This window comes from Patagioenas fasciata, chromosome 18 (genome assembly GCF_037038585.1).
Source record: "Patagioenas fasciata isolate bPatFas1 chromosome 18, bPatFas1.hap1, whole genome shotgun sequence".
Taxonomy (NCBI): domain Eukaryota; kingdom Metazoa; phylum Chordata; class Aves; order Columbiformes; family Columbidae; genus Patagioenas; species Patagioenas fasciata.
Genome location: NC_092537.1, coordinates 9,361,975 through 9,388,861, shown reverse-complemented (window position 1 = coordinate 9,388,861; position 26,887 = coordinate 9,361,975). Strand labels below are relative to the sequence as shown.

At 51.0% G+C, this 26,887-nt stretch overlaps 1 protein-coding gene across 1 annotated transcript; it reads left to right on the top strand.

The window, feature by feature from the left end:
* Nucleotides 1–7,083: 7,083 nt before the first annotated feature.
* Nucleotides 7,084–26,148, top strand: PMP22 (peripheral myelin protein 22). Its single transcript, XM_065852633.2, has 5 exons — nt 7,084–7,217; nt 7,974–8,074; nt 9,261–9,351; nt 20,568–20,708; nt 24,645–26,148. The coding sequence occupies exons 2-5, from the start codon at nt 7,997–7,999 to the stop codon at nt 24,809–24,811; spliced, it is 477 nt and encodes a 158-aa protein (XP_065708705.1). The 5' UTR covers nt 7,084–7,217; nt 7,974–7,996; the 3' UTR covers nt 24,812–26,148.
* The last annotated feature ends 739 nt before the right edge of the window (nt 26,149–26,887 follow it).

Here is a 26,887-nt window from a genome sequence, read left to right as displayed (position 1 = left end):
CATGGTGTACCAGGGGTTTTTTTCCCTTTGGTTTTGCTCTTTCTTTTGCTCTTTCACAGTGTGCCAGAAAGTAGCTGAAAATCTCCTGTATGCGACTAAGAGTAAATTCATCCATGGGGATTCATTCCTACTCTTTCAGTCTGTGATTTTAGGAGAAAAATTGTTGAGTCTTCCTCCTTTGGAGTCTGTCTGATGTGGAGAAAGCACAAGGGGAAGTAAAGCTCGTTGTCAGAGTAATTAGCTGTTGACATCCTAATGTATTTTTAATGGTGCAGCAGCAGAAACACAAACTATCCCGTCAAGCGTTGCAGTATGTTCTGTTCCTGAATATAAAAACCTGCATTTTAAGCTGATTTTATTCTAAAGATAATTTTCTTGCTTTTGAAAAATTTCGAATGTCCTCTAAAATGTCGGTGCTGAGGTCTTCAAATGAGGGCGTACTTTCAACAGGCTAGTTGAAGAAAACTCTGTGGTTTTAATGCTGGTGAGTGGATTGGTTCCTAATTTAGCCTCTTGCATGTAGTTTGTGGAAGCACCAAAGCAATTTTAAGGTTAAGAAATGAGCCAGTTCTTAAGTCAGGCACCCTGACTGCCATGGCACCTGCTCTCTTGCTGTAGATCAGACTTACTTTACCAAGTATTTGAGCTTTCAGAGGGATAAATCGTTATTCAATCTGAGGTTTAGTGTGAAAGTCACTTTGCAAATCGTCTCCTTAGACTCACATGTCACTTTGATACTCTTGAACTTTTAACCTAAGCGGAGTTGAGCACAGCTTAAAGCCTGTAGGCACCAACAAATCCCAAAGGAGCAGAAGCTCAAGTTCCTTCATCTCCCTTGGGAATCCAGCACATGGACCTCAAGGCCCAGCGTGGGGGTTCTCAGGAGCCAAAAGCATCTTTTCTGGTCCTGCATCCCCAGATGACCCATCCCGCAGGTCCAGGTTTGCGCTCTCTGCAGCTCTTGGTGGTGGTTGCTCCGCTCTCCCCTCTCAGCATCTTGGCACCATCTCTTTTCACATCAGCAGCCCTATGCAGGAAGCAACTGGCTTTTTAACCGTTTTCTTTAATAACGCTTTTTCTCCTGGAGACTAAAAATACGTTTCCTCTACTTTGTGCATAACTTGGAGCCAGAAACTGCCCTTTCTAAAGAGAAGATAGGAAAATAACCAGGAAAAACTGTCCAACTCATCACACCTTCCCTTTCTCCACTTATCTCCCTCCCCAAAACAACCCAATGCTGCACTCACAGGGACTCCAGTTTCTGTTCACATCCTCTCTCACCTTCGTGCTACTTTGTGCTGTTACTCCCCATGCTCCTTTACCAAACACCCCCACAAACCCTGGGGATTTTGGCTGCTCCCTTGTTTTGAGGCCCTGCTCCAGGTGGGAGGTTTTCAGGCAGAGCTGCCTGTTTTCTTTTTTGGAGAGATGTGTGCCATGAATTTGTCCTCAGCTGAGCGCTGGGGAGCGGAGGCACCCACAGTCCCTTTCTGAAAGGTTTTTAAGGAACTTGAGTGAAATCCTGGCATGAGCGACAGCTTTACATTCATTTCATTTCCACCTTCATTCTTGGCTCACACAACAAAATATCCGAGCCCTGGTTTACCACGAGGGCACAGAGATGACAATCAGCTCCTATCTTCTCCAATTTTGCTCTCAGAGCAGCCCAAACACTCATTTTTCCCACTAGCCCAACTCCTTTAAGGCTTTGTCCTTATTGACAGCATTTATGCCGCGTCACAAATCTCTGCTCTAAATTTTCTCCTGCCGTCCTCCCCTCTCGATGCTTCTTTACACAATATTGGCAACATGTTTCTCTCCTCTGTTTGAGCCATGACCAGAGGAATTTCAGTTGCAGCTTCTCTAATTTCACGCACAAATACTTTCCGCTTTCCTGCAGCAGATTTCCCAGACGTTAGAGAATTCCCAGGTCCCTTTGGCGTTTCATTCTCTCTATGCCAGTTTTTCATAAATTGACAATATTGATGTTACTTCTGATACTCTAAACTCCTCCCCAAGCATTGATCATCTAATCCTGTGTGTTTCAGTTTGAGTCTTTTTTTCTCCCCCTTCTCATAGTGTTTCCTGTGCACATCCTGCGACAGGAGCCACAAAACTCCTGTACAATGGGTCACTAGGGAGGAGGTTTGGGGTGAAATTCCAATAGACACGTGGCTCGTGGCAGGGTCTCCTGCAACGAGGTGGTTTTGCCTCCCACGACTGAGCTGCTGGTGTGTAAAGCCACTCGGTTCCATTCCTGCAGGGTTATTTTGGGGTTGCAGCCTCTATCTTTGGTATATTCCAGGGGCATTAAACAACTGTCCCACCTTCCTGCTTCTGATGTACAACATGCTCTTGCTTTCATACCATTCAATGATTTGCTTTCATAATTCACTCTTAGATAGTATCCCCGTCTGCCCTTCTGCACCGACGTGATGTTTCCTTTCTTTAAGGAAAGGACATGGCTGCTTTTATTGCTCCTCATTGCTGGTTTATTGCTCGCTTTATCAGCCAAGTTGCTGAGAAAGTTAGTTGGTGAAATTCCTTTGCATCCCACAGCCATATTCCCACCCTCCTGCATCATTCCCATAAACCCTGCAGGGACAGGTTTGTAAACTAATCATTTACTTACTGACTGGAGGAAAGAAAAGAAATTAATGAAAACAGGACAGCGTTGTTTCATGCAAGCCAAGCTTTATGTCAGTCCAGGATCCAGTCGAGGCCAGTCTATCAAGAACTGAATCGGAAAGGAGGCTTGTGTGTTCTTGAAAAACAAATTCATTGAATGTCCTGGAGAAGTCTGATATGAATTTGGGTGAAATGAAAGCTTGCCAAAAACCATGTTAATATATTGCATAACTAATGCAGATGATTATGCTTGAGGGAGAGAGAATTCCCAAAACAGCATCAGCAATCAAATAAAACACCCCAAACTCATTGCTATTATGGGAACAAAATAAAAAGAAAACTTTGTCAAAATGTTAAGGGGAATTTGGGCAGTGTAGGATCAGGAACGGCTGTGCTGGCTTAGACCTAATCCAGCGAGCCTCATATTCAGCCTCTGACCGAGATGCTCAGATAAAAGCACCAGAACAAGACAAGCACCCTGTGATACTTTCCCAGTCTCCTTTCCCAGCTTCCAGCAAGTAGTATCTCCAAGACTTCCTGAGCTGACAGGGCTGTCCTTGAATTAATATCTCCCGATGGATTTGTTTCACATGATCATGTTCCAGTTGTTCCTCGAGCCCGTGCAGACTTGCAGCATCCGCCGTGTCCCTCAGCACCACGCTCAGAGCATCGGCGGCCACACTTGGGATGCTGGAAGAGACTGAAAAACGGGCCGGATCCAGGATTGCTGAAGCCAAAAATATATATAAAACTCAACAGCCTGGGCAAAAAGGTGGCTTGAAGCTGCTTTAGATCCATATCCTCTGGAGGTTCTTGTGTTCTCACAGCAGATTAACTCCTTTTATTCGCTGGCAGGATGCAGGCAATGAACACAAATCACAATTTCTGAAAGAGTCTATGTTCTGACACAGACTCGTGTCCCAGCTGGGAAGTTCAGCTGCTTCCTTTGATTTCTGGAGCCAGTGGGTAAATTTTGGTTCCATTGAAGCCAGTGGGACTTTCTCCAGTGATTTCAGCCTGACTCTATCTGTGATGACAACTGGCTTGGACTTGAAAGTAAAAACTTGGATGAAGTTATTTTTTGGGCATGAACACAGGACTAAAATATTTTATAAATTCTTTTTGGTTTGGTGGAAAACAAACATCAGGAGAAGTAAGTAAATGTCTCCAAGATGTATTAGACCTCTTGTTTTAGAAGTCTGCTGAATTTCAATATCTCTCCTTCCATTCTCTTCTGCTTGGAATGGCTTTTCCAACAGCCACTCTACCAGTCTTATCAGAAAAGGTAAAAACCACTATTTCACAGTGTATTTTGATCCAGACAGTGTTTTGCACTGGAGGAAAGGCCCGTTCCTCCTGCAGCCCTGCCTCAGGGCCAGCTGGAAATGCTTATTTAGATAGTTATTTCTCTCTGTGTATGTGTGTATATATATATATATATGTATACACACATATATAAAAATATACATGTGCATTGTTTGGGGGAGCCCTATAGGTTCTCCATAAGATGCAAGTCAAAACATACATTGCTCTGCTTCTTTCCCTACTTGCACAGTTGATTGAAACCAGGATGTTTTTCCCCCGTTGTTCTGTTCTGGTGGCGGTGCCGATTTCTGCCCCTTCCCATTGGCATTTCAAATCCTCTGTTGCTAATGGTATTAATCACCAGGGTAGGGAAGAGGAAGCGAGTCCCTAAAATTGTGATGACAAAGCGAAGTCTTGGGGTTAAACAAGTTCATCTGCAAGAAGACATACAGAGGAAAGTTTGGGGTTTTGTGTAGTTTGGAAATGCCTGTTTTGAGAGGGGTTTTGTTCCCCTGGTTAACATGAGGCTGGGAGGGGGTGCGTGTGCGCTGGACCAGTGGTAGCAGAGCCCATCATGTGCTGGTTCGGGTGATGCCACAGACACAATGAAATGAGGCTTAGACTCTTTCCAGCAAAGTCCATTGCTGCCTTGTCAGATTCACATATGAGCCCCTTAAAGTGATATAAAAAACAATTTCCCTCCTAAATTCTGATTATTTTATCCTAGAAATCCAAGCTGAAGCATTGTAAGAATTTTAAGTGATCCCACTGAAAAGATTCCAAGTGAGAAATCCACATTTTTTTTACCCGTTTATACAACCCATCCATTTTCCAGTATTCCCAGCACAGCCTGTGGGCGAATCTTGTTTGTACACAAAACATTTTTCAAATGTATTGTGGCGCCTGCTTTTATTTAGGCAGTGGCCACTACTAGCCACACTTGGATGGAGCCTGAGCTGAAGAAGCCAGGCAGCTTTCAAGCCCCTTGATGGGGAGCACTGTGCAATTCCCCGGTCTCTGCTGGGTCGGACAGCAATGTCATCTCTCCATCAGACCCCCAAGGGCTCTGCTGTGAGTATCCTCATTTCTCACCTCCTTTTCTGGCCATCCAGCACCTCCAGAGCTTCCATGTGCACCCACTGCCCTCCCTGGAGCAGCACAGTCCCCATCACCAGAACTGCTGTGACAGCACATGCTCAGCAGATGTTTTTCCAAAGCCCCACTCCGTTTGGACGATGCACCTTTCCAAGAAGAGAAGTGTCTGAGGAGCAGGGGAGTGATGTGCTTTTCTCTCTGGGTTTCCTCCACTATTTCTAATAAGTAACTCTCAGCCAAAACAGGCTTTATTATTACCCTCAGGCTACTCTTTTCCCTGATTAGAGTTTCAGATATTTCTCCCGTGCTTAAAAAGCTGCTTTTGGCACCGTTTTGCTCTCCCACATTCACAAAGGAGCTCGTGTTCAGACCGCGACACCTCCCAGCTGCCTTTCACCACTGCGCATCCCCCCAGCTCTGCTTTTGGGCAATGGGTCAGACAATTCATCCAAGGACATAGCAGCTGAGATCTCAGACCTACAGTCAAAAGAGCATCTTTAATAGCAGGCTAGATCACAGTCCTTGGGGACAAACCCCTTCTCGCTCTGTGTTTGCACAGCCCTGAGCGTGGCAGCTCCTTCTGCTCTGCAAGCAGCATGTTCTCCCAACCCTCAGAGGCAAGACAGCCCAAAATAGCCTCATTAGCGAGGAATGTCCTGGTGAAGATCCAGATGTTGGGCTCCTCTGGGGCTCAGGCGGGGGTGGCACTGGCCGCTGACAGGCAGCAGCGTCACAGGGCGCAGGGGGTGGCAGCAGCAGGGAAATGGGTGGGTATTTTTCACAGGGGAGGGCAAATTGCATCTGTTGAAATCAGGCTGGGCAAACCTGCCCAAGGCAGAGCCGGCACTGCTAGAGCACAGCTTGGCTCCGCGGCATCACGGTGGGGTGTGCAGGCTTGTACTGAATTGGGCTCAAGCAGGGTGTGACGCCGGGGCCATCTCTCCTCTGCCCTCACGGAGGGCTCCGAACTCCCACTTACTGGCTAACGCGTGTGATGGGACCATTTACACCAGCGTGAAGGAGCCTGAGCCCGTGCTGCAGGGAACACGCCTGCGCTTGCCAGCGGGAAGGAGCCAAGCATGCTTCTCTCCCCCTTTCTCCCAAGATCTGCAGTTTCAGTGGCTGGGTGCCAAATTCCCTCATCTCTGCAAGAAAGCAGGACTAGTTTGGAGTGCGTGAAGAGGGGAGAGGTGATGCGGAGGCTGGTGCTCTGGACTCCCGGGGGTGGCACAGGTCACCTGCAGGGACTATTGGGGGGTGAAGGTTTATTTCAACAGCTTAGCTGTGGCCAAGTAATGAGTGAAAGCTGCTGTACTGAAGTGTGGCCACCTCTTCCTCTCCGAGCACCTAAGTCCTCAAGCATTTTAGAAAATCTCACCCTCCATTTAGTGAAAAGTTGCTCAGTCCCACAGGGTTTGGTACTAAAAAACTCCAGCCCAAGAGCCAGAATCACATTGCCATCGCAGGAGCAAATTGTGAAGGCGAGGTGATGTTCCTCTCGACTCCACCACAGCTACACAATCCTTCCCCAAATCCTGCCCCACGGATCCCAGTCCGGGGCTACATAAACCGCCTCCACCGCGGTGAGGGGAGCCACCTGATGCAGCGAAGCTCTGTGCATCCGTGTCACCCGCTGGCTGACGCTGCCCCGTCCCCATGCATCCCTGAAGAGCCCATCTCGCTGTCAGCCCTCCCCGGGAGTCCCTTCTCCGCTCAGGAAAACGCGCAGCTGCCAGCGCTGCGCCGGGGGCCCCGGCCGGATCCAGCCCGGGCCGCGCCCCGGCTTCCTGCGGCCCCACGTTCCGCCGTGTCCCCCCCGCTCCGCCGTGTCCCACCCGCTCCGGAAAGCGGCGCCGGGCAGAGCGCTCCCCGGTATTTCCCGGGGGTACCCACACCCGCGCGTCCTCCCTGGGGGTGCATCTCTTCCCCCAAAAATCTCCCCGCTACCCGGCGGGCGGGGCCGTGCGTGTGGCCGGGGCGGCGGGCGAGTCCCCGCCGGGGGCTCGGGGTGGGGTGGGGGGGCTGGGGCGCTGCCGCCTTTATAGGAGGAGCGGCCGGGCGGCGCGGCAGGGCCCTCCCTGTCCCGCAGACGCAAGCGGGGCGGTGGCCCCGGTTAAAGGGGAAACTTGACAGCGCCGCCGCCCGCTGCCCGTTCCCCGCTCCCGCCGCCCGCTCCGCTCCGCCGCGAGGTGAGTCCGGCCGCGCTGGGGAGGGGGTCGGGGGGGCGGCTGCTGCTCGCTCCCCCAGAGGGAGAAAGGGGCTGGAGAGACCCTCTGGGGGTTACAGGGGAGAGGAGCTGGGGGAGCCCCCCACCCCGTTCCGGGGGTTCTCTAGGGAAAGGTGTTGGGGAAGCCCTCCAGCTGCTTCTCCAAGGGTCCCGAGGAGAAATGAGCTGGGGAAAGACCCCCCCCTCCCTAGGAGACAGAGGCAAAGAGAGCCCTTGTTGAAGGTATTGAGGGGAGATGGGCCGAGGAGAACAGCAGAAGAGGGACCGAGGTAGCCCTGTTGGGGGAGATGCGCCGCGAATGACCCCCACTCTCCTGGGGGTGCCGAGGAGCACACTGTCCTTGAGGAGAGGGCTGGGAGCCCATCTCGGAGGAGAAGGGCTGGGGGCCCCCCTCGGGGAATTCCCTGCTCGGGGTCCTCAGGGGAGGGGGTGCCGGGGAAGCCCCCTCAGTGAGAGGGCTTGAGGGAACAGGCTCAAGGGGAGGGCTCGGAGGATCCCCGGGGGTGTCCAGGAGTGGGTCCGGGCAGAGGGCTCAGACCCCTCTCCGTCGGCGGGGCCCGGGAGAAGAAACCCGGGAGCCGTCCGAGCATCCCCCGGAGCCGGGCGGGTCCCGCCGCGGGCGGAGCGCCTCCTGCTGCCCCCGGGGCCGGCTCCAGCGAGCACACACACACACACACACACACACAGACACTCACTCAGCATCCCCGTCCCCCTCCAGTTCTGCCCGCACCCACCGCCAAGATGCTGCTTTTGCTGCTGGGGATCATCGTGCTCCACGTCACCGTGCTGGTGCTCTTCTTCGTCTCCACCATCGTTAGCGTAAGTACGGACTTTTCTCTAGCAGCGGGATACTGGCGAGACAGGGAGTGGCTGGCATGGGAGTTATGGTATGGCAAGACCAGAAGGGGTTATTTTTATTTATTATTTATTTTCCAGCCTGGCTCTTAGCATGAAACCTTTACTTGTTGATTGCTGATCTCAACTAGCAGGGGCATTTTGGAGCATTGTGCACAGAAAGCTCATTCTGTATTTGTGCTCTCAGGTGTAACCGGTGGGTTGCTTGGTTGTGTGCCACAGCAGCTGCTCAGGGCATCCCTGTTAGTACAGAGGAAACTGCAGAAACCCATCTCATCATCCTCGGGCTGGTTCATATCAAGGACCTCAGAGCACCCAAACTCCCCTCCGTGGGGTGACACTGCTCTCCCCTTTCATAAAGGAGCTCCGCCTGCTAACGGGCTTCAGCCTGCAGGACCAGTATAGCCAGTCTGAGTAAAACCCTGTAAAATTGGACTGGTTTGGGCACTGGCTCCTCTAAAACCTTGTGAAACTGGACTGATTTGGGCACTGGCTTCTCAGCACCAGCAGTTTTGCTCTCCAGCTCTGCTCATTTGGGCTGTGAATTAGGCACAACTCCTGTCTCCTAACCCAGATGGATGATATTCAAGGCTTAAGCTTTGCAGGCAGTGGGAAGATTGAGGGCTGGATGCTGCACAGTGTGTTCCCAGCACCCTTCTGAGTCCAGAGTTCAGTTAACATGTCATCTACTTAGGAAGAGGTTTGACTTAGTTTTAAGGCAGCAATTCTTTGGAGCTGGTGAGTTCCAGGCTTATTCATCGGGTTCTTCTTTACTTTTTTTTTTATTTTGGGGGGCGGTAATAGTACTAGAAGACGTTACAAAAATCTTCCGAGTCGTTAGAAATCACGTGGAAACATTCAAATAGCCCGGCCAAGCACTGGGCGAGGTCGGCCAAGGGGAGGGAAGTGCGCATCGCATCCCCCACGGGACTTGGTCCGTATTTAAAGTGAATAAAGAGCTTCTGTTTTTCTGCCGTTGAGGCCAAAGCAGCTAAAAGCAAATATATAAGTATTTCCTTTCCAAACCCCATTCTAAAGAAAAGCATGTGCCTGGAAGCACCGGGGCTGCTCAGTGCCGAATTCTTAGGGGTGCAGGGGGGACCTGTGGCTCCTGCCAGGGCTCTGCTCATGGGCTGCGTCTCTCTTGCAGCAATGGCTGGTGAACGGCGAGCACACAGCAGACCTCTGGCAGAACTGCACCTCTGGTAGCGTCTTCCACTGCCTGACATCGTCCACGAATGGTGAGTGCTCCCCAGCAACCAGGGCTGCTGCTGCCCCTCGCTTTTATTCTCCTCCCTGGGCTTGTGAAATCAAACGGCATTTCCCTTTTCAGGTGTTTTGTGATTCTCTCTTGCTTTCGCCTGCACTTTCTGAAGTTGCACCTTCCCACTCCTTCCCCTCGCCTCCTCTGCTCTGTTCCAGATGGAGGGGGGTGTTCCACTGTGTTCCTGGTGTCCTGGGGGGGAGATCACCCCCACACACACACCTTCGTCAGTCCCTGAAGCTGCAATGGGCTCAGCCCGGGTACCAGCCCCATGCCCATGGCTCTGCCCTGTTGCCCTCGAGCTCTGGGGCAGCTCCTGGCAGCACACTCAGGTGCCATGGAGGTGACCAGCTCAAGCGGTTTTCGGTGGGTTCGTTATTAGCCTGGTTTGGTTGCACTTGGATGTACAAACATGGGACATCCCTCAGAGTGGGTTTTTGGCAGCTGTTGCACTGCTGGGAGCAGAGGGGCCATTTTTGGCATGTCATCCTCTTGCTTCCATTGTGAGGATGTTTTAAAGATGCATGTGGTGCCCCAAGGACACCCCGTCCCCTCTTTTGAAAACTGCCCTGACAGACTGAGTCTTTGGGCATGCTCCTCACCCCGTGGTTTGCTGCTGAGCACCACGTGTGACACCTGAGCCCTCAGGCCCTGCCTCGTGGCCCCACTGGCACCTGCACATCTGGAATGGCCAAACCACCACCTTTGGACTAAGCTGGGTAAGGTCTGAGGTCACACGGGGTGACATTACCCAGCGAGCTGATTGCTGAGGTCAGCAGGAGTGCTTGCTAAGATGCCGTGACGCAGTTTCCAGGGCATTGACTGGTGCCAGTAACACAAATTCTGAGCTCAGGGAGTCAGGAAAACCCATGCCTCAGTTTCCCCAGAAGACAGGGCTAATGCCAGGGGTGCTGTGTCCAGCATTTGTTTTCAGTTAGCCTGTTATTTGCTTTGCCCTGGAAACTGATTCCCCCAGTGAAACCAGTTGTGAATCATACCAATGTCACTGGGAGCATGGTCACACTATGCCGGAAACACCGTTCTGGCACAGGAGCAAACCGGTGCCACGTGGTGCTGGAAAGGCAGGAATGGTGGAAGTGGAGAGAACTTAATGCTTTCAAAGCGTTTTGTGGTGACAGGAGCCAGTCAGAGGTTTTTGGAGATTCAGGTCACCCTGATCCCCAGCTTACTGGGAGCAAAACCCTCGGGTGCTCCTCCCAGGGGAGGTGGATGTTGATGCTCACTCTGTCTCTTATCTTCCCCGGGCAGAACGCAGCAGCGTTTCTCTCCATGGGCCCAGGCTCTGGTTTGGGTGGGAGCGGAGCCGCCGCCACGGGTCTCTGCTGACGCCTGGTGGTGTCCGGGCCAGCCGGGAAGCGATTGGACCCCGTCCCAGGCGAGGAGCCTTCTGGAGCCATGGCCTTCATCAGCAGTTGGCTGGGCTGGCTGCAGCGTAGGCAGGCGGCTTCACGGCCGGTCACGCGTGCTCCCAAACTGCTGACCCTGCGCTTGGAAATAAAAGGCAGCGATTGTCTGTCCCCCCCGCGCCCCGAGTCCCAAAGCTTCCTGAAATCTTTTTGCCTTTCAAACCTGCACCGCTTTTTCTGGGTGTTTGCAGGATGCTGCGTGTCGGGGAGTTGTCAGTGTTGAGAGGGGCTTGTCCAAAATGTGGTTGGGATGTTTTCCACCACGTCTGACTGTCCTGCTGCGTGTTGTCAGTCTGTAGTGCCCTGTTCCCAGAAGATGCTCCAAGAGGGGCTTCCCTCTGGATCCTCTCAGTGATTAATTTTTGTCATTAGTGGGGCTATATTCAACATAGCCCTGCTAAAAACATGGTCAAGCAGCTGAATTTGGTTGGCAATGAATGGTTTGATGGATTGAGAACTGGCTGGATGGCAGAGCTCAGAATGTTGTGATCAACGGTGCAGAGTCTGGTTGGAGGTCTGTGGGGTTCCCCGGGGTCACTGTTAGGTCCAGTCCTGTTCAACCTGTTCATCAGTGATGATGATGAAGAGACTGAGTGCATGCTCAGCAAGTTTGCTGATGATATGAAACTGGGAGGAAGGCTTGATACAGCAGAAGTCTGTGCTGCCATCCAGCGAGACCTGGACAGGCTGGAGGACTGGGCAGAGGAGGACCTGATGAAATTCAACAAGGGCAAGTGTAGGGTCCTGCATGTGGGGAGGAACAACCCCAGGCACCAGTACAGACTGGGGGTGGACCTGCTGGAAGCAGCTCTGCAGAGAAGGACTTGTGAGTTCTGGTCAACAACAGATTGACCATGAGTCAACAATGTGCCCTGTGGCCAAGAAGGTCGATGGTACCCGGGGTGCATGAGGAGGAGTGTGACCAACAGGTCAAGGGAGGTGAATCCTCCCCCTCTGCTCTGCCCTGGTGAGGCCCCATCTGAGTTGTGTGTCCAGTTCTGGGCACCTCAGTTTAAGAAGGACAAGGAATTACTGGAGAGAGTCCAGCAGAGGGACACAAAGATACTAAGAGGTCTGGAGCATCTTTCTGGTGAGAAAAGGCTGAGAGAGCTGGGGCTGTTCAGCTGGAGGAGAGAAGCTGAGAGGGATCTGATCAATGGGATCAGTATCTCAGGATGAGTGTCAGAGGATGGACCAGACTCTGTTCAGTGGTGCCCAACACCAGAGTGAGGGGCAGCGGGCACAGACTGAAACACAGGAGGCTCCATCTGAACATGAGCAGAAACTTGTTTGCTGGGAGGTGCCAGAGCCTGGCCCAGGCTGCCCAGAGCGGGTGTGGAGTCTCCTTCTCTGAGACATTGAAACCCACCTGGATCCACCTGTGTGATCTGCTCTGTGACCCTGCGTGAGCAGGGCTTGGACTGGGGGATCTGCAGAGGTCCCTTCAACCCAACCAAGCTGGGATTCTGTGCTAAGGGGCCCCAGCGGGCTGCTGGTTGAGTACAGGTGCATTGTGCTCAAGTCTTTAAGAGCTCTCTGACAGCTCTTATTTATATAAAGTCTCTGTTCTGGTATCAGGAAAAGGGTGTTTATCTTGGGCAAAAACTTCTGCCTCCTGCACCCTGTAGCAGGAGTGTGGAATCAGAGCTGCTGAGGATCATACTTCATCTGATGGGACCCTGGAGCTCCAGAGCTGTAGGAACACAAAATCAAAAGGTACTTTCTAGGCTTATGCAAGGCTTTGAAAATCTGTTCATAAAAATGAATGAAAATACCACTCAGCATCCTTTCCAGGGGATCCCCACACACTCCCCACTGCCTGTCCCCGAGCCCCTTGGTCCCACGTCTCTGTGCTGCCAGGGCAGCTGCGTTCAGCCATGGATCAGGGTGACAGTGGGGACAAGGATGCTGTGGCAGGGCCACCTCTGAGGCTCGTGCTCACCCCCTGCCTGGTCCTTTTTACACTCCTCGTACTCTTTTTGCTAGGAATATGCTTACTTTCAAAAATATAGAATCAGAGAATGGTTTGGGTTGGAAGCGACTTTAAAAATCATCCAGTTCCAACCCTGATGAAAGATCCTATACCACATACCGCAAACCGTTCTCATTTAAGTCTCTTTCAAAACACAGGCTGTGCATGCCACACTGGGCTGTAGAAAGCCTTAAGAATTTGTTTCTCTGTGTCTATGCCAAGGATGGTGTTTAACGGTTAATCGCAGGATGCCAAGGTCTGCTCTGGGCTAAGAGCAAGAAATCCTCATTCGGGAACTTTGGCAGAACTTGGTCTTTACGTAGATGCAGTTTTTCTCCCGGCCATCGCGGTGGCTGCTGTATTGCAGTTGTTAGTAGTACTCGGGATATATGGAATTAGGTAGGGCTGGGTCTCATGCATTGAGCGTGGATGGGGACTCGGGGGTTTGCTGTGCTGTGATGCTCCTCTTGGTCTCAGCACAGTGAGGATGGATGAAGCCTCTCACCCACTATACTGCACTGGGACCCTTTTGTTTAGACAACCATCATTTGGATGCCCAACAAGAAACTGAACTTGCTAAAACCAAGTGTCAACAAGATTTGTTCGCGTTTATCGTGGGGCAGGTTTGGGGCCGTGCTTCTGGCTGTATAGATTATCCTTTGGGGATTAAATAAGCAGCAAAACAACCCTAAGGTTGATCACAGGACTGTCAGACCGTGATTCCTGGGGACATCAGCACATCTTGGGTGCGGGATGGAGTTGCCATGGGGGCAGAATCCTCCTGTACTCTTCCCACAGCCCTCCCAGCACGACCTGAAACCTCCTATGCACAAGGGCTGAGCGGTCCCGACGAGAGCGAGGAAGAAACACCGGGTGGAGGGCAGATGCCCATTTCATCGCCTTTTACAACTGCCCACTTGTTGCTTCGATTTCTGCATTTGCTTCTTAGATAATGCCTTTTTTTCTTTTTTTTTTAATTCAAGAGGCTGAGAACTATGGAAAAAATGTTGCAATCTTCACTTTGTTAGCACTGTCAGACATTCCTGGAAAAGACTTATCTCAAGAATTCAGCTCTGAATCCCAGAATTGTGCGTCGGCACGGCCGTGCGCCAGCCCCCGGCTGTGCGGTCCCGCTCAGACACGGGGCTCGCGGCCGGACCTGAGCCGCTCGAGTGCTCTTAAGTAGATTCCACCCCAAATTTCCAGACAGTGATATTTTTTCCCTCCAAAAAAACAGCCTTTTCTTTCCACAACTGAGTTTTTATTATGCAGGCAAGATTTTCTTTTTTTCCTACTACTTTCTACTGCTCTGATTTTGGTGGGAATGCTGAATGCGGGGAAGCAACAGGAACCTCCCTGGAGATCTCTACATCCTTCTGTAACATCAAGAGACACTTTTCCTGTTGTCATCTTATTGTTTCTTCTGTCACTGCTCTGTGGCTTTTGCATGACTTGCTTGTTCACAGACAGGCTGGTGGTTTTTTGGCCATTTTGAGGAGATGTTTGTCCTGGGCATGAGGTAGAGGCACCAGCTGTTCCCAGGAGGAATTGCTCTGCTGCTTCTTCACTTTAAATATGTAACTGAAACATCTGAACCTGTTGCTTTTGCTCTATCAGCCCCCCCAAGTGGCTTTGCTGCCTTTATTCTATCAAACTCTTTCTTCCCGCAATAGTGGACTTGCATCATATAGAAAAGGTTTGGAGAGATGCAGGTGCCATTCACTTCACTGTGATCCTTTTTGTGGCTGAAAATGATGTTGCAGGGTTTCAAGGAAGGCTTCCACTGAGGAAAATGATTTCTCGGTGTTTAATTCCGTTATTGATAGTGAGTACGAAATACCTGAACACAAAGAGATGGGAGCAAATTCCTCTCCAGCCCACTGGAAGAGCTGAGACTGCACCAGCTGGATCAAGACTTGGAGAATTTGTCCTTGGTGAGGGGACACTTCCTAACACAGGAGGGTGAGGTGACAGTCCAGCTCTGCAAGTCAGAAGTTCAAAGATGTAAAGATACAAAGATTTAAGACGTGTTTTCAGCTTTTTATTGAATGCTAAAATGGCCTTCTATCCCTCTGCTGTGTGTCTTGCTGAGTTTGCGGGCATAGTGCTGTTGCAACCTTTTGCTTTATTTCTGCTGGGCAGCTGCAAACAAGCAAGAAATGACCCATATTTGAGGATGCTGAATCTGTTATAATGAAGCCCTGCAGTAAATAATTTATAGCTTGTTTATGTGATGCCACGTAGCCTTTGTATTTGAGGTTCTATCCGTCAGCTGGCCGCATTCTGCTTACGGGCCACATGGACAGATATTGGGGACATCTCTGGTCCTCTAAAGTCTTTGCAGTTTGCAGCAGAGGAGCAAAGAGCCAACTTTTAACCTCAACAATTTGTGAGACTGGGACACCTGCTTTGCCATTAGTGATGGATAAATTACTGATAGATACACTGGCCTATCTCAGGCAGGGTTGAACCCTCCTCTGCCAGCTTGTAGGAGACTGTAGCTTGCCCTTCAGTTGTCTAAAATAAACCATGGGGTATTCCAGGAGAATATTCTATATTTCAGCTCGGTTTTTCCTATAACCATGTTGCCTGCCGTGTGAGGGGGATTTCCTCTGCTTAAAACCAGGTTTTTATTGTTGCTTGTTCTTCTTACAAAGATCATCTGCTAAGGAGAGGTAGGGAGCCAGGGTGGCTTTGTTCTCAGCTGCTTCGGAGCTCTTTGACTCCCATTTTTCTGCATAAGCGGGGTCAGACGACCTTCACTGTTTTGGCCCACGAAAGAGCAGCAAAAGGCAAGAAGAAGGCAGAACGTGGGCAAACAATGACTGCAAAACCTGAAGAATGGGTGGCAGAGTCCACTGCCAAGTGTGGTACTGGAAAGCCCTTCAACCGACATTTTTTTTTGGCCTTGCTGACACTCTTGGATGTCCCCATGTGTACCACTGTGTACCCCTGTAACGTGCCTGTGGTCAGGGCACCACCACTCCCATCCCTGCTCCTGGTGCCTGGACTGGAAATTGGTGGGAGGTGGTACCCGAGCCCTTTGGAGGACCTGAGCCTGCAGTGATGGATCTACCACCTTAGGTTGCTGTCACACACAAGCCACCACACCGAGGGTCTTGGAGAGGAGCCGGCTTGGGCACTGTGGAGCTGTTGGAAGGTATTTTTCATGGTGCCAGCAGCTTTCTGCTGCCTCGGCAGCATCAGAGGTTGTCTTTGAAATGTGAGCTGTGATGGTCTGATGGAACGTCTGAATGTGGCAGCTCTGGAGAGCTACGGACCTCCTGGCCTCAGGGACTTCTGGGATGGACCTTCGAGGAGAAGGCAAAAGGGAGGACAGCAAAGAGGACAAGAGGAGAACAGAGGGCTTTGGGGGTGTCATCTCCTTCTGAAGGAGCTACAGAAGAGGAGCTGGAAGCCTTGGGCAGGAATTGCAGCACCATGTTCAGTCACTGCCTCCCTGCAGTCGTGGCGTTTCGCACCTGCTCTTCCCCAGCCATTAGAACACCTTGGGAGCTCCTTAAAATCCTCTTTTTCTGTTGGGATTTCCAGAAATATGTTGATCTAGCACCCTGCAGAGTGGACATAGGAGGAAAAGAGCAACCTGCTTTTCCCAACTTGAGGCAGCCCAGAGCATGGCTGGGAAGGTTTGACTTTGTGCTGGTGGGATGTCTGGGACCAAAGCAGAAGAAAGTGGTAGCATTAGGGAGCTTTTTCCTTTTGTTTTTTCCCCTAAGAGAACTCAGTGGCTCTGCTGGATGCGGTCCATGAACTGTGATGCTGTTCTCCCCAACAGGAGAGATGTTCTTCGAGCACTGGGGCTGTGGGGGGGTCTGTGCTGCTCAGGAAAAGCCCTGCAAGCAGCTGAGCTTTTCTGCCTTTCTGGGTTACTACAGCACGTTGCCAAGGGCCAGAAGTTTAAAGTTCAGCCCCAGAAGAAGGACACAATTGTGCTAATATTTCTGCATCTTCAGTTCACCCTTTTCCAGCTAAGGGGTGTTTGAATATCAAGGTTTAAAACTGTTGCAAGCCCCAGCGCTGGCGATGTAACCTATCTGCCTCATAGGTGAGCATGCATGTTGGGTTCAGGTTCTTGATCAGACCTTGAAGCCCAAGAATCTGCTTTGGAAAACCTCTGCTCACGAAACACGTCTTTTCCTGGCATCCCTGGGCTCGTACCTTTGTGCTGGTAGCCGCGTGTGCTGTTCCTGGCCCTGGTGATATTTGGTTTATAGCACTGAAAGAGCAGGTTTTACCATGCAGATGTGGTCATGAATTTCCCCTCCTTCTAGTTTTATATATATTATACGGTAGTTACCTCCTTAGTGGGTGTTTTCTTCCCCAAAAGTGTTTGCTTTTTAAGTGCACGGTGCATCTGCAGTTTGCAAACAGAAAGCTATATGTGCAAAATCACCATCAGCTGCAGGTCACAGCACAGAGGTGTTTTTAATGCATAGTGCTAATTTAGCTGTGTCTGACAGTGAGTGTATATGCTGATTGCTCAAATAGGTTTGTTTTCAGTTTGCACTTCATTCTTTCACATTGGCTGGGTCAAAAGAGGATAGGGTCTCTATGACAGAGCAGTGGATTAAACCCTGGGGAGACCTTCTGCTCCTGGCCAAGGGCATATTTCTACCTGCCCCGTCCACCCTGCTTCACTGGAAGGGGGTGGGTTAGCTGCTGTCTCTCTGTGGATTCAGCTGCCATTTTTGCACTAGGTTTCAATTTCTGCTCAAAGTTTCAATTTCTGCTATGGTTTTCTTTCTTTCACCTTAGACTTTAGGGCAGTGAAACGTGGCCTTTGGCATCGTGGGGATGAAGTCTTTTCCCTGCTGTTATAAGCAGTGACATGAACGCATCAGGGCTTGCAGAGCTTAGGGAGATGTTGAAATTTGGCTTGTAAAAACTTCTTTCTTTGTTTCTGACTGCCTGAAATGGCTCTAAAAACGCTCCCGATGGGTCTTTGCCGGAAGCGGCGGGCAGGGTTGTTATCTGTCCTTTCCACTCTGTTTCCTTTTCTTCCTCCTCCCGAAGAACAAAGATATAAACACAGAGCTGAAGGGATGCAGGAGAAAAATGGAACAGCCGCCTGGCTGCCCAGGGGAAACCACAAATAACAGGCTGGGAGTAAACAGTGCTGACAGCCCGTGGTACAACTCATGGGGCCCAGACCTGTGGGAAACTCACTTTATTTTTAAAAGCCTATAGGTGGGACACAGCACTGATAGCGAAGGGGTTAAAAGCATATGGCATTGAGGAGATATTACAGCAATTCTATCTGCAATTGTAGTGGTGTTTTCAAGTGAATTAAAGGCAATTAGCTAGCCTTATACAGCTGAAGTCTGTGGGCAGCTGGGCTTGGATTTAATGGGAGTAGAGCAGCTTGTTCTGAGTCATGAGCTGGGGATCCTGCCCCTTGTTTTTATAAAAGGGGCCAATAAAAGCCAGCAAAGGGCTGGATGTGAGCTCTGGTCTGTGGGATCATCTCTTGATCTCCCTGTTCTCAAGCTCGTGCGACTGCTGCTCTCTGGCTGCTGAAACCCCTGGACACAGTGGCCTTCCCCCCATCAGCGCCTGCCTTTATATTCCTCTGACATGGCTCAGTATTACAATGGGATTTTGAAAAGCCAATCTAAATCATTCACATTCAGAACCAAAAAAGAGGCACAGGGAGGCGGATGCAATTAAAAGGGCAGCCCGGCTCAGCTTTCTGTCTAGACAGCCTTCTCCTAAAATAACCGGCAGTTGGAGCATCCACCTCGGAGCAGAACGGGCTCTTCTCCGGCCCGGATGCCATGGCCTTTGAAATCACAAAAGACTTGGCTTCCTGGATCCTGGATCAAACTGCAGGGCTTGGGGCTGGGCAGGCTTTGACTTAGCTGGTGCATGGAGTTAAACCCAGCTTTAGTGCTTGGGAAAGGGTGAGATGAGCTCAGCTTCTCAGACCTGGAATGGAAGCCCTTTCTGTGCTGAAGAGTGAAAGGAAATTGGAGTTGAGCAGCTGGACACCCTCTAACTATGCTTTTCTGACCGCATCAGCAGTTTCATCCCCTCTATTACCCACTGGTTTAGCATGGCCAGAGCTGCAGGGTCAGGTGTGGACAAGGCAGGGGGGTTTCCCTGCCCGGCCAGCCAAGATAAATGAAATATATAGGCCGTTTTATGTGCACATCAGTGTGAAAACCACACTGGGATTTCCTGGAGGTGATAGCAGAGATAACTGCTCCTTCCCAAGGAACGGCAGCCACTGGTACACGTGGACATAAAACCAGCGGCATTGAAAGAGTAAAGTGCAGCAGCTCTTTAGCAGTGCCCATGAATTTGGCACGGGCAGCATGAAAAGGAGGGGAAGGAAAAAGCTGTCTGCACTGAGCAGGGGCCACTTGGGGTGGTTTCTGTTTGCCCTGGTGAGCGGGGCCTGGATTTGCTCCATCGCTTGAGCGCCAGAAGGCAAGATGCAAAGACAAGAGGTAGAACTGATGGTCCCAAGTCAAACACGCCAGACGTTACTACATCGCAGAGGATGTTCCCTGCAGGCAGGGATTTGCTGGCAGGGCTCAGGCGTGGATGTCATTGCCATCCCAGCTGAAGGCTGCGCCTCTCTCCGCCGTTCAAATCCCGCTTTTAACTCTGTGAATGCAGCTTGCAAGGATTTGGCGGGGAAGCGTGATCACTTCTCTAGAGGCAGATGCTGCTCTGGAAAATCCCAAATAGCGTCATGTATTGAAGGTTGCTGAGTTGCAGTGGAGCTTTATGTGGAAGTTTTGCTACGTTTCAGCTCTTTCCTGCAGAAAGCTGTTTCTTGCAGCATGTGGCTGGGGAGCGAAGGTGGGAGACTGTGATGGGAACATGGGCCTGGGACTGAGGCTTCAGTGCTGCCTAATTATCTGTCTGAGGATCCAGCCCAAAGCCTTTCACTGAGTGGTTTGTGCCTCAGTTTACCCATACCGAGCCCTGCCTGGCTTTTGTGGTGAATTAATCAATGTTGCATCCTTTAAGACCTCTCCAGGAAGACTCCGAATACTCATTTTGATCTTAAACTTCATAAGGAAAGGGAGAGGCAGAGGTATTTGTGAGCAGGGCTCCATCGCGGTGCCGCGAGGCACTGCCTCTTTTTGCAGCAGCTCGTGGGATGGAGCCGCATTTTGCTTGTTTATTTATATTTTTTTTACATTGGGAGTTACACACCCACGAAGCCTGGAAATAGCTGGGCAGTGACTCACGCAGGGGCTGGTTTAACTGGTCTGCTCTGGGAGGCAGCTGCACTTGGCAGCTGGGGAAAGCTCTTTCCAAAAGTTTTGACTCCACAAGGGCAGAGGGTGTTTTCACTTGCTGTGTATTTATTTTACCTCTGAGCTTGGCCAGTTCAGTGCCTCACGGCTTATTGCACATGGCTTTTGTGTTTCTAGTACAGCTGAACTCCCAGGACCTGACATGAAGCTGGGGGAGAGGCTTTGTCTTGATTTCTGCAGGCTTCACATCGGAGCTAATATCTCACTGATGTTATATTATTAATGCTCCCCAAGAAAGTGTGTGGACCGTTACTTTTTTTCACCCCAGCATGCTGGTCCATGCGCACATCATCCCACATCCCAGCCAACATCGTGCTGGTGCTGAGAACCTCACCAGCTGGTGCAGTGCTGGATGTGGCCACAAGCCCCAGCTGTTAAGGAACTTAATGGGGACCAGGGGTGGGATGATGGCACAGGGGATGATGCTGAGGCCACAGGCTGTGTTGGGGGTTTGCTATCTGTGGTGCCTGTGCTGAGGTTTCTGTCTGTCTTTCTTTCCCAGAATGGCTGCAGTCTGTCCAGGCGATGATGATCCTCTCCATCATCTTCAGCGTCTTGTCCCTGTTCCTGTTCTTTTGCCAGCTGTTCACGCTCACCAAGGGCGGGCGGTTTTACATTACTGGAGTCTTCCAAATCCTTGCTGGTAAGTGGGAGCTGATTGATGGGGCTGTCACCGGTGGGCAGAGCAGGGGTGATGGTGGAAACGAGCACCTCGTGGGTACAGAAGCAGGAGGGCCACTGAGCTGGCTCCTGTGTGGCTCAGTGAAGGGAAGAGAGGATGAATAATTTGGGTCTGTTGAGGTCTTGCATGCTGCAGGATGGGGTCTGGTTGTATGGGCATGTTATAGAGTCACAAAATCATTTTGGTTGGAAAAGACCATCAAGATCATCAAGTCCAACTGTTAACCCACCCCTGGCACTACCCCATGTCCCTGAGAACCTCATCTCTGCATCTGTTCATCCCCTCCAGGGATGGTGACTCCAGCACTGCCCTGGGCAGCCTGTTCCAATGCCCCACAGCCCTTTGGGTAAGAAATTGTTCCCAAGATCCATCCTCAACCTCCCCTGGCACAACTTGAGGCCGTTTCCTCTCATCCCGTCGCTTGTTCCTGGGGAGCAGAGCCCGACCCCCCAGGCTCCAAGCTCCTTTCAGGCAGTTCAGAGATCAGAAGGTCTCCCCTCAGCTCCTGTTCTCCAGCTGAACCCCCCAGGTCCCTCAGCCGCTCCCATCACACTTGTGCTCCAGCCCCTCACCAGAACTGGGATCCACCTTTGCTGGGCTGGGTGAGTTTTCCACAACTGCTGGTGGGGTAGGGGAAGTAGTGACAATCTCCTTTTGGTGAAAGAGGATCTGATGATTATTTATAAACTTGCCATAAGGGGACCTGGTGCTTTCTACATCAGCAAAGAGCTGCTGGAGCGAGCAGGGTGAGCCAGCTGAGTTTGAACTGTCAGCTACTATTTTTAACTCTTAAAGAACTTGTGGCTGGAAATGAGCCATGGTTCACATCCTACATTGCAGTTCTCCAAATATAGATGCTGTAACCCACTGGCTGTGTTTGCATTTCCATGTATGAAACCAGTGGAGAGGATTTTCAGATGTTCAGACTAGAAAAATTAAATTATGCAACGACATTCTGGCTAAATTATGACAGACTGTCTGGGAAGCAGACAAATCGTTTGCAAGGGCTTTAGATGTGAAACTAAAATCCACCCTAGGTCCTGCCACTAAATCAGTGGAAAAATTAATTTACTGAACTTTAGACAAAGCATCTGAGCATCCTCTAAGAAACTGGCCTTTGCAAACCCTGGAAAAGTTCAGAACTAACCTTTATAAGCAAGTGTGGCATGAAATCTAGTAAAATGTATCTGCTTGGCCATAATGCAGGTGGTGAGTTCAGATCAGTTCAGTGTCTCTGGAAAGATGGATGTGTACAAACCCGTTAGAGCCATGCAGACAAGGAGGAGAGATGGGCATTAATAATGCAATTATCTGCCTGAGAGCTTGTCTAATAGATCCAAGAGCAGAAGGCTTCTCTCTCCTGAGTGATTGCTGGTGAATCCTCAGAAGAGGAGAAAATGGGATTACAACCCTCCTGTCCATGCTGCACTGGTTGTCATAAGGGGGTGCAGGGTCAGGCTATAGACCTGCTGGATTTTAATTTGCTGGGTCTGAGGCGTGGGCCAAATGAAGGAGGAAAAGTGAAGGAATGAGAAAGGGTGAGAAAAGTGTGAACTGGTCCCCATGAAGCTTCCCCATGGCCTGGGGGGGTGGTAGGCCTCTGGGTCTGGATGGACCACGCGGAGGTGGGTGCTGGTGGCCATCCCTGTGGTGCTCCCCAGCCAGGCTGGAGGAGAGGGCTGGGGATGGCTGTGGTCTGTGTGACCCTAATTGTTGGTAGGAAGCAGGACATGGCCATGGCGGTGCTGCCAGGAGATCCCACCTGGAGGTGTGGATGGCTCTGGTCAAAGGAGCTGAGCCTGACGTGTTCTCCTGCAGCTTGCTGTGAAAGGTCAGCACTGTTTAAAGCCAACCGAGGAAATTCCTATGGCCTTTGGATTTGCAGGTGTTCGGCCATGCCTTGCAGAGCCCTGCTGCAGGTCTGCCGGGGATGGGGTCTGACCCACTTGAGTGCTCTGTCCTTACCTCCAGCAGAGCCGGGGAGGACCTCTCTCTGTCTGGGAAGGGATGCGAAGGCTCCTCCTCAAGCTCTCCATCACCCTGCACCTCCTCCTGGGGGGATGCAGCTTGGCAAAGCCAAGGGTCCATCCCTGCGGGGGTTTAAAAGATGCAGATATGAAGTTCTCAGCATTGTGGTTTAGTGCCAGTGTTGAGTTAACGGTTGGACTCGATCATTTTGATTCTATAAGCAGCTGACTCCAACTGTCCTTCATGTTTTGGGCCAAAACCAGTGCAGATGCTGCAGAAGCACAGTCACAACCATCGCCTCCATTTTGCCCAATTCCTCACACGGACAATTGCTGCTGTATTTTCTGCTGTCTGTAGGTGACCGGCGTGGCCGCACGCCTGTTCTCTGTCCCACCAGCCTCACAGACAATGGTCGTGCTCTCTGCATGGGCCGGGCAGTGGGAGTTGGCTCTCGCGCTCAGAGAATGGAAACTGCACCAGCAGCGTGTTAATGAAACATATTCCCACTTCTGCACTTTCCCAGAACAAAGGGGCAGTGTCAAGTGGAATTACAGCCCAAATATCACGGTGGTTAAATGTAGGTGGTCCCGAGGTCTGTGCAGGGGATTTGGAACTCGGCTCTGACAACAGCCCCGCGACTGTATAATAGAACTGCTGGGACTGACTGAAAGAGCTTGTTTTTTGGGCAGAAATAGAGGTGGCTTTGTCTTAGCTCTGGGCAGTCCCCAAAGCTGAGGGGTTGTTTTTGCAACAAAGCTAAAATGCTGCCCACCGGAGCTGGGCCTGGCTGGGCAGCTCTCAGGGACCCACATGGCTCCGGGGCTGGTGAGGGTGGATGCTGGAGCCAGGGAAGGGGGACGAGCTGCAGGTGCAGTGGGTTTGCAGGGAGCGGGGTTTGCAGTTGAGCTGCTCTCGCAGCCCTGGAGCAGGGCGGGGGATCGTGGGACACACACCTGCCCGGCCAGAACATCCTTGGCCCCCAGCAGCATTTACCTGAGCATGTGATAAAGAAACTTTTGTGCTTTAAAAGAAATGGGTTTGTGTCTGACCTCATGCAGCAGCTCTGGCAGGGTGGTGCAGGCTATAGTCTGGGTTTTAAATAAGCTCTACAAGGAAGTGGATCTGGTCTGGAGCAGCAACTGGAGCTGGGGGATGCCTGGTGCTTGCCTGAGGGATGTTTTAGTCCAGGCAATGCTCCAGCTTGGCTTGGTCCAGAGGTTTCTGCTTTGCTTGTTCAGAGCCTGGTAGAGATCTCCCCACTCACCCACAGCCGGGGCAAACCCCATAGCATCACACACGCCCTTCCCCCAGTCATACCACAGTTTTCCAGGAAACAGGATACAAGAGGGCAAGAACAAGTTTTCCATGGTGGCGTTGGATATTATCCTCTCTGGCACTGGTGAGGCTGCACCTCAAATCCTGGAGTCAGTTTTGGGCCCCTCACACCAAGAAAGCCCTTGAGGTGCTGAAGCGAGTTGAGAGAAGGGAACGGAGCTGGTGAGGGGCTGGAGCACAAGTGTGATGGGAGCGGCTGAGGGACCTGGGGGTTCAGCCTGGAGAACAGGAGCTGAGGGGAGACCTTCTGATCTCTGAACTGCCTGAAAGGAGCTTGGAGCCAGGGAGAGTCGGGCTCTGCTCCCCAGGAACAAGTGGTAGGGTGAGAGGTTTATATTGGATATTAGGAAAAAGTCCTTCCCAAGAAAGGGCTGTCGGGCATTGGAACAGGCTGCCCAGGGCAGTGGTGGAGTCAGCATCCCTGGAGGGATTGAACAGACCAGAGATGAGGTTCTCAGTGACATGGGTTAGTGCCAGGGCTGGGTTAATGGTTGGACTCAATCTTGAGGGTCTTTTCCAACACAAATGATGCTCTGATTCTAACTGCTCCGTGCCTGGTGTCACTAACCCTTTCCCACGTGCGCTTCCCCACAGGGCTCTGCGTGATGAGCGGTGCTGCCATCTTCACAGTGCGGCACACGGACTGGCACCAAGCCTCAGAAAACACCTCCTACGGCTTCGCCTATATCCTGGCGTGGTTGGCCTTCCCCCTGGCCCTTGCCAGCGGCATCATCTACGTCATCCTACGGAAGCGCGAGTGATGCCGCGGGAGGCGGCGTGGTGTGACAAGGGCACTCATGATGTCCACGGAGGAGACGGAGGCGGGGGAAAATAGACGAGAAAACGGAAAAGAAAATTAACCAAAAAATTAAAAAAAAAAAAAAAGGAATAAACCCTCCCACCAAAACCAAACCCAACCGACCCCAAAAGGAAACACTCAAAGGGTTACTTGTTAATTGAAGATGTATATAGTATCTATGGTTTAAAAAACCTATTTATAACACTTTTTACATATATGTACATAGTATTGTTTGCTTTTGTTGACATACGCTATGTTTTAAAGCCTAAAGCAAGTGCCTAAGGAACTATTGCTCCTAATAGTGTAACAAGAGCGTGGTGAATTTTCTCTCATGCAAAATCCTCTTTGACCTGAACTCTCCTTCCCCAGCCCGTATCGAACCATCAGAAACCCCCAGCTCTGACTGGTTTTAGGCTGGTGTAAATCAGAGTGACACCTCCTTACGCCAGCCGGAGGGTTGGTCCCCACTCCTGCCACATGCTGTGATCCTGGTGACTGAAGTGCACATCCAGATCTGACGGGAGCCTCGTCCGAAAGGTTTGAAGGATTTGGGAGCAAAGGCTTTTTGATTGCCCCAAGTGCCTAAATGACTTATGTGCCTGAGTCCCATGGCCTTGCCACCACACCCGCTGGGAATTTGGGCTTTTAAATCACTTAGGTTGAATTGCTGCCGGGGCACTGATGCTCCTGACCGTGAAACGTGCTTTATCTTTGCCGTGGAGCTAAACTACCGATGAGAAAGAAGCAAACCCAGTATATCTATGAAATCAAATACCAGATATATGAAATGGTGCTATCTATTTACCATTCCTTATATTGCTAGCCATTTAACCTTCTTCACTGGAAATTCAGTTAACGATTTGAGGTAAACGACAAAGCTAGAAATGAGAAATAATTCTGTGTAATATAAATGAGCTATAACAGCTTTTGTACTTAGACTTGCTCTTACTATTATTTTTAATAAAGCATTTATAACCAAGGTTCCTTTTCTCCCCCCTCGTGGTCAAGAGGAATGGAAACAGCTCTGGATGGAGCCCTGTTGTTCTTTGCTGCTGGAGCACGATGTCTGTCCTCTGTCTGTGTGTCCGCGACGTGTCTGGCCATGAATTGAACAGGCACCTGCACAGACCCCAGGCTGCCTTCTGACGACTCCAGACACTGTGTTGCTTTTGTTGGTTTTGTTTCATTTTGGGTTGGTTTTCTTTGTTTCTTTTTTTTTTTTTTTTGCTTTGCTTTTCTGATTTTATACCGACTGTGTGGACTAAGAAGCAATGAAATAAAAGTCAGAATAACTCCGTTGCTTCTGCTTTTTGGCGTTTTTGCAGGTTGCAGGCGGGCTGCTTGCACGGCCATCCCGCGGGAGGTCTCTGTGATGCCGTGTAGCAGATCTGTGGGCTAATTCATGCTGCTGAGAGAGGCTCTGAGCTCGCTGGGCTGCCTGCATGGAGGGGTAAGGCTGCACCAGACTTAGTGCTAGGGCCATGAACAGAGGTTATAGCCTTGTGTCATAGTGCTGGTGTGTGCTCATCTGTCTGCCTGGGTCCTAAGATGCTCCTGTGATGTGACGACCAAGCCCCAGACTTAGTGCTGGGGCCATGAACAGAGGTTATAGCCCTGTGTCATAGTGCTGGTGTGTGCTAATCTATCTGCCTGGGACCTAAGATGCTCCCGTGATGCGACCACCAAGCCCCAAAGACAGCAGCTGGCAGGACTGCACTTATCCGGTCTCCTGACCAGGGATGGTCCAGGTCAGCAGCGGCTGCCCTGGGGGATCCAGCTGGCTCTGCCACCCGCCACAAACAGCAGAAGCCTTTCAGTCCCCTGCGCCAAAACACCCAGAGCCCGGGGGCGCGATGATGGCCGGGGGAATTAGCACATTGTGCACAGTGTGTGCAGCATTAATGGCTGGCACGGAAGCGCTCACACTTCCGTTCACTCGTTCATTCCGCTATTAAATATCCAAGCTGATGTAGCAACTGGTGCTGGCAGAAACACAATGGCTCTTGCAAGGCCAGTTGATGCCAGTTATTAACATCAG

Bases quoted from the DNA above. Each gene is read 5' to 3' on its own strand.
- PMP22 (XM_065852633.2), top strand. From the start codon at position 7,997: ATGCTGCTTTTGCTGCTGGGGATCATCGTGCTCCACGTCACCGTGCTG. The intron at 8,075-9,260 runs GTAAGTACGGAC...TCTCTCTTGCAG, and splicing joins TCGTCTCCACCATCGTTAGC to CAATGGCTGGTGAACGGCGA. The intron at 9,352-20,567 runs GTGAGTGCTCCC...TTTCTTTCCCAG, and splicing joins CCTGACATCGTCCACGAATG to AATGGCTGCAGTCTGTCCAG.